The following is a 7,495-nucleotide window of genomic DNA, read 5'->3' as shown; positions in this document are numbered from 1 at the left end:
GCCCTGGATTTTAAAAGCAATTCAGACTCCATGCTCTAAACGCCGGATATGACGTCATCAATTTCCCAAAGTGATAATCTAATCAATATCAACATTTCACGACGTCTGTTTGTGACTCCACTGTGTTCTGATAATAAAAACATTGATGGTTTGTAAAAAAAAAGACATTTAAACACGTTTTATTTGCAAAAATGTCCCATTGCATTGCATTGTGGTCTATATTTGCTATTTTTTTGCAAAGACTTCTGGGAAATTTTTTGTAATTGTAGACTCTAAAATGGCAAACTCACATATAGTGAGTGAAGAGAATGTGAAAGAATCCGGACAAAGACTAAGTCACCATTTCTATGGAAACCACACTCACCAATCAGGCGTGAGCTTATTGGAAGTTCTCACTCCAACTACCTAAAAGTGGCTTCACGATATGTCTCAAAGATTTTGAACATTGGATGTGGGGGCCAGTAGGCACCGCCTACTTTTATTGAGGCTTCTGATTGGCTAGGATTGGCACTACGGGAAAAAGTATCAGAGCAAAAATGGTTATTCTGACAAAAAGAATGACTGAATAATAGATTTTTATGTCTCGATTAGAAGTCTATGGGATTTTAGCTTCTTGGAGTCCACGGGTACTTCCAGGATCACTCAGTCCAGTTCTCATATACAGTCAACCCTAAATGATGCAAATCTGCTCAGTTAGCCAACATAGAGCAGAAAATCTAAGACACAGTTCATAGTCTTAAAGACACGTTTCTCAGGACTAAAACTTGACAAAAGCTGTAAGAAATGCAGCTTTTGGGACTTCAATAGAGAAGACAAAGTTCAACCGCACAGGAAACTGAACTGTCACTGTCTCATATTAACCCGAGCTGCAAGGATGCTGGTTTTCTCACAGGCAAACGAGTAGGAATTGGCTTTAAAAACAACAATCTTCTCCGCCTGCTTTGGCAGATTCCGGGTTTTGGCCAAATCGCAGTTCTCCGCTGGTTTTGAACATTCATTTGACATTCTCAGAGGATGTTTGCAACTGTTTGGTTAAAAAAAATAACAAATAAAAGCAACATTGTCAACATTTTTGGCTGAATATTTAATATTTTGCAGCCGTTTTGTTAAAGACCCACTCCAATCATCTTTTGATCTATTGTTCCCAGAGGTATTTTAATAATAATCATTGTTGTTTTCTTGGACATAGTTTCTGCAGAGTGGCAGGAGTTCATTAGAAATTTACCTGAGTTGTGGGAAAGAATGTTGGCGCAGAGCAACCCCGCCCCCTTTTCCCTTCGCCAGTTTGCATTTGTTCTATGTAACAATGCTTTTTTCAAACTATTTTTTTGTCTGCTACTGTTTTACAAGGATTTGAATAATAAAAACTCAAAAATGCAAATTTTATGTACTCATTTAAAAAAAGAAAATGCCACAAAAACATGTTAAAAACATCAAGAGAAGCTGTCCAAAGAGAAAAACATATGGAGCTCAAAATTTAATAGCTGGAAGTCCCTCCCTTTGGCAAAACCGGCAGAAAAAATACAATTTACGCCCGAAATCATTGGCTTTCAACTTTTGTTCCTATTTTTCTCTCTTGCTTCATATTTCTCTCTTTTTTTTTTTGACCCTTTTCCCCATTTTTTTCTCTTTTTTCCAAACTTTTTTTTCCTTTCTTTTCTCTTTTTACAACCTAATTTGACATTTTTTCTGTGTGACACTCTCTGCATTTCGTCGGCTTTTTCTCCGGAGGTAAACGGGTGTAGTTTTTGAAAATTTGTTAACATTGACCTGAAAGAAATAAAACGATTAACGTTCTGTGTCCCATTTGAAGCCCATCTTACACATTAAACTGTTAGAACGTTACAGTTTACTCACATTTAAAATCTTAAAAGCTGATAATTCAGAAAGGTTTTTAAAATATAATTTTTAGGATTTTCTAAAGTTTAGGGAAATTCCGCTTAAGTCACTGGCTAAAGTTGGGAAATTTCAGCTGCTGGATAGAGATTATTTCTGGCGCCGTCTTGCATGTGACCAGAGATTCCTCAAAAACACAGTTGAGTGGGTCTTAAACAAACAATAACTGTTTTGTGTGTGGATGTCAGTCGAATCTGTTTGTCACAAACATCTTTTTCCCAAACTGTAGACTGATAAATGAGTGGATTTTTAGCAGTCAGGAATGGTGGTAATGAGACTAGTCAGGTCTTTGCTTTGGTGAAATCCTAACAGTCTGCGCTCAAAAACGACAATGGACCAGATTATAGTCAAGACACACAACAAGAGTCACACGTCACAGTAATGCAGCGATGCGGCCAAGCTGGTGTCAGAGATGCTGCAGTGGTTGTTAAAAAAAAAGAGACATAAAGCACACCCTTCATTTTGCATGAGTACAGCTCACTGCCAGGACTCCTAATGCCCCTGGAGGTAATCGCCCTTTTCGCGGGGCGTTTATCTCTCCTCAAACCATCAGCCTGCAGCGGCTCGGTCCGTGTTGCTGGAACGGCCGGTTGGCGCCGGTCAGCCCCTGGAGGAGCAGTCGCACATGCCCTGACACAGGCACTGGCAGAAGCCGTACACCAAGCAGACCGTCAGGCTGGACGGCACCAGGCTCACGCACACAATGCCCAGAGTCACTCTCTGGATCACCAGCAGGTAGATTCCTAGAGGCAGTGAACCGAAGTACAAGAAGCCCAGCAGCCAGACCAGAATCCGCGGCACGTGGTTGCAGAGCTTGGTCAGGGCGTCGTGATCCGCAGGTCCATTGGATCCGATAGAAACCGAGTCCAAACTCTGCTCGGCGTAGATGTCGGAGCTACCGTTTTGGCTGGGGGAGTGCTGCAAGTCCCTCTGCACCTCCATTATAGTGATGACCAGGCAGTTGGAGGAGTCGCGGGATGGACTGGAGGAGGAGAAGCTCTGTGGAGTCAGGAGGACCTCCCTGTTCTGATCTAAGCTGCTGGACTTCTCCAGGTGGGACATGATGTTGATGTCATCCGGCAGGGCTGACACCTGGTACTCCGAGATCTCAGTCTGGTGTCTGCAGAAGGGGCAGGGGATGCAGCCTCCTCCGTCAGCCACATCCAGGATCTTCAGGAGGCAGCGGGCACAGACCCGATGCAGGCAGTCCAGGATTTTGGGCTTCCTGTTGTGTACATTGAAGCGCTGGTAGCAGATCTTACACTCCAACTCCTCTGGAGGAGGACAGTCTTTCTCCTCCGCCTCCAACTGAGGGCCGATCATCTTCAAGTCATGTTCTGGGAGAAGCACACAGAGACAAAAAAGCGAGTCAGAGATTGGACCAGCCAGTATCACATGTAACATCCAGAGATGAGAGTCAGACGGAGCTGGAGGATGTTCCTCATGTTTCTCTGCTGAACAGGGAAAGGTCAGTGCTCTGCTTTCATGACAGCTCGGAGTCTGTGTACCTGCAGGTGATGAATGATTTATGGGTTGGGAGTTGGAACAGGGTGTCATCCCAGTGCCCTTTGTGGCAAAGCCAAAGCCAGTGGTATTGATTTTTTGAGAAGAAGACGGGAGAGCTGCTCCTTCAGTGTTTCTGTGTTTCTGTGTCGAGTACGGCATTGAAGCAGCTGTTTTATGAAGTTACCCGCGCTTGAGCTGAAGGCTTTACATCCTGCTATTTTATTCAGTTTTTCATGAACTCTTTCATTTAGTTTGACTTTTATGAGTCTGACCAAATTGAATTTCAACAGATTTGTTTTTTTGTTTAAGCGTGTTTCATCGAGTCGACAGACTGGTGATGTGTTCAGCGTATACTTCACCTTTGCTGAAGAATAACTAGGATGGCTCCAGTGACCTTCTGACCTCAAAAGCAATTCTGTGCGTTTTGAAGATGAATGGAAGGAGTGAACATCTTATTTTAGGCTCAGTTTCATTCCAAATGTGGTGATAAAGGGATTTCACGCAATTTATCAAGAAGACGATTGCAGCTTGAGCTCAGGATGATTCATTATTGAGTCCAAGATTGTTTGAGCTCATTTTAATAACAGTTATTTGTTGAAAACATGAAAGGAGTTTGTATAATTGACCTCAAATACGAAGCCTTGACTTTTTTCTTTATGGAGACTCTCATCACTATTTGTTGTGTTTCTTTTCTTCTCACTTCAATACACATCTCATACAATCCAGTACAATTATTTTACTTAAATTGACAGAATCTAGATATTTCTTAATCATCTTGCATTTAAAACTATAAATGAAAACGCCTTTTAACAGAGAAAGTTTTTTATTTTAATCATCAATAATAAAATGTCAATAGAACACAACAGATTCATACATTAAAATCTATAACTTTGGGTCTTTTAGATTGTTTCGTTCTTTCTGGTTAAAAGAAAGCATGTCATATTAATTTATTCAGGTATTGTTTGGAGTGCCTTGAAGAAAACGATTGTCATGTGTTTAGTGAACACATCACACACTGTGATTCACCTACAGCCAATGGTATTTGACCTGACTTCATAAAAGCTAGCTTGTGATTGGACATCTTTCTGTTTATATCACATTTACCGAAACAGACAAAGTCTGTCAGATTATATAGTAGTTTATTGTTATTTGCTTCCTGATCAGTTTTATACCTTTTTAATAGACTGTTTTAACAATGACTGAAATCCCATCATAATTTGTGGTTGCCGATACGATTCTTAGTCTATTTCTGGTTCATTTTAAACGATCTGATTCACTGACTTAAGATTGATCTTAGACATTTTTAGTCACCCAGAGATAAATACCTGATCCTGAGCAGTTCAGGTGAAGTTTCCTACATTTCTTGCAAGATAATCAAGTGTAAATCTAGTATGTGTTCAAACAAACATGTAAACAACGAATGTCAAATCATTCACATTTTAGTTTCATAAAGTTCAGCCCACGATACAGAAATTGTTGGAAATGCAACAAATTTTCAACAAAAAGAAGAAACTTCATGGATCTGTCTAAATGGTATTTTCCAAGATCAATTATCAATTTAAATAATTTGGAAATTATTTTTTCAGTGGTATAGTTTGATTTGATTCGATTGTGCCTCAGATTGATAGATCAATCTGGTTGGATAGTACAAATATAAATCGATTCTTTGATTAATTGATTGATTAATCGTTACACTCCTACTCTGTGGTTTTCATTGAATACTCTTGCAACTTTCAGTACTAGTTCAGCGTTTCGGCACATATCTGTATTTCTGATATCTTTACTATTTGGATCTAAATGAACCCATAGACAGTCACTGTGGTTCAGTTTTAGGAGCCTCTTCCTCCTCAGCTGCTGCAACCTTTTTTACTTGTTGTAAAGTAAGATTGACTGTATCCCTAATTTTCGTCAGTTTGATTTGTGTGACAGTATTTCAAGGTGACTGACGACCCGTGATATTTTCCTGTGACCAATAATAAAGAGCTGGACAGTCTGGACCTTTGAAAATAAAAGCTTCAGAATATTTCAGTTTTTTGCTCATTTACTTTAGAGTGATGACTGATGAAGCCACTTGGATGAGCGGTGAAACATATCAAGGAAGAAGATTTTAGGTCCATTTTCTATGACTCAACTTTAAGACATTTACTTGACAGTTTTGTGTTTTTGAGCCATCACAGATCAGCACAACAGTTTCTGTGTCATTTTGGCATTAAAATAATAGACTTAAAAGGCAAAGAATTTATTTTATTAGTAAATTTACTATCAGGCACAAATGATGGATTATAAAAAGAAAAGAAAACAACAAAAATACAGTAGCCACTGCAGATTTACTAAACAAGTCTGTTAGAAGTGGTATCACACATCATTCTTTTATTTAAAACAAGTTTTATTGAGAATCTAATTCAATTTTGTAAGTACATTAGTCTTTTTTATGTTTAAACCAGGTTGTTAAATTCATGTTGTGGCAGCATTAAGCCGTCAAACATGCCAGGACTCTAAAACTCTTTCTTGTTCTTCTATAAAACGTGTTGAAGTGTGAAATATAAGCACTTTCTATACCATTAAAATGTTGGAATAACTCTTTAAATATTGTGATAAAGGTGGAATCACAATCAAATGAATATTAAACTTAATTATACCAGAATTTTTAACTTGTCTTTAGTTGCAAAAATAATATTTGTTCTGACATTTTACTAATAAAGTGAATTTTAATAAAGCAAAATCGAGTGATCTTTACATTTTTTGTTTTTTATTTTGAATAAGTAAAATTGTTTGTTCAAAGCCTGATGCCAATGCAGGCTGAGCCTCAATTTCTAAGAAAATATGTCTACAAAAAAACCAAATGAGTTTGAAGTTTGATTTGTTTTCAAGTTAAAACCCCGTCTGAGGCATGATGGATTTCTATCAAACGTTGTCTGTAGAGTGAAGGCTGTGAACTACATTTACTGCCGTCTGTGGGGCTTGGATGGTTTGCTGATGTCTTTAGGAAGACATCAAAGAATCCTCCACATGAAAGCCGGTTCCCTCTGGGCTTCTCATCCCACCATTCCAGTGTCAGAAACTGAAAAACACTTGATTCTCTGTTACGTTGAAGGTAATGAATTTTTGCACAAATATAAGGTTCATTTATTGTTCCTCTTCCCTCAATACCATCCATTACTTTAGGTAATTTCTTCAGCAGGCTTTGCAGAGTAGGATGAAATCAGTCGCTGTTTTGGCGGCGGCGGCTCCCATTTGCATCTGTCTAATGGTCATTACTGTGCTGGTGATCGACCTGCGTTCACATCTGTGACCAGCCGCTCTGGCTCTCACAAATTGAGAGTTATGTCACAAATTCAATAGGACTAATCTTTTAAGGCGGTACGTAACTCCACCGCTAGACTCACCAGTTTGGAGAATACTTAGACAGGGGAATCATTTCTATAGTGTTGATGTGAATAAGAACAAAGAGTCATTGAATTCAAAGAAAACCTTCAAAGTAAAAACAATAATGAGACAAGACTTTATCTCAAATTTTAAAACTTTTTGGTGAAAAGTTACAATAATGGCAATAATGGTTACATTAACATCAAGATACTACAAATTCTGCAAAAGAAGCGGTTTACAATATTCTCCAACAAACAGTGTCCCCATGATGTTATAGTTTGTTAATTTAAAAAAAAATTAGGAATTCACCACAGATGCCACAATTCTTGGTTTAAAACCCAATTATTCATTAACATATCATTGCATAGCAAAACGTAGCATAATAAATGCGTTACATAGCATAGTGTTACGTAACGCAGTGTAGCGTAACGTAACATAGCATAGTGTAGCGTAACGGAACGTAACGGAACGTGGTGTAACGGAACGTAGCACAACGTAGCGTAAGGTAACGTAGCGTAAAGGAACGTAAGGTAGCATAACCTAACATAGTGTAATGTAACGTAGCGTAACATAGCGTACCGTAATGTAGCATAACATAATGTAGCATAATGTAGCGTAGCAAAATATAGCGTAACGTAACACAGCGTAACGTAACACAGCATAACGTAACACAGCGTAACGTAACATAGCTTAACGTAAAGTAGCGTAACATAGCATAATGTAACGT

General features: G+C 38.6%; 2 protein-coding genes across 11 annotated transcripts in view; one reads left to right on the top strand and one right to left on the bottom strand.

The window, feature by feature from the left end:
* Positions 1-7,495, top strand: part of cep89 (centrosomal protein 89) — a 75,751-nt gene that overhangs the window by 34,361 nt on the left and 33,895 nt on the right. The window lies entirely within an intron of this gene.
* zgc:165481 (uncharacterized protein LOC100073327 homolog) overlaps positions 1,150-7,495 on the bottom strand; it is a 28,676-nt gene continuing 22,330 nt past the window's right edge. For all 3 annotated transcript variants that reach the window (XM_036211365.1, XM_024295588.2, XM_024295586.2), the window contains one exon: positions 1,150-3,233. In XM_036211365.1, the coding sequence (XP_036067258.1) occupies positions 2,497-3,219 (723 nt within the window). In that variant the 5' untranslated portion in view covers positions 3,220-3,233 and the 3' untranslated portion in view covers positions 1,150-2,496. The remainder of the gene's footprint in view (positions 3,234-7,495) is intronic.

This window comes from Oryzias melastigma, linkage group LG3 (genome assembly GCF_002922805.2).
Source record: "Oryzias melastigma strain HK-1 linkage group LG3, ASM292280v2, whole genome shotgun sequence".
Lineage (NCBI taxonomy): Eukaryota > Metazoa > Chordata > Actinopteri > Beloniformes > Adrianichthyidae > Oryzias > Oryzias melastigma.
The sequence above is the reverse complement of the archived record's forward strand: the minus strand, read 5'-3'. Positions and strand labels throughout refer to the sequence as shown.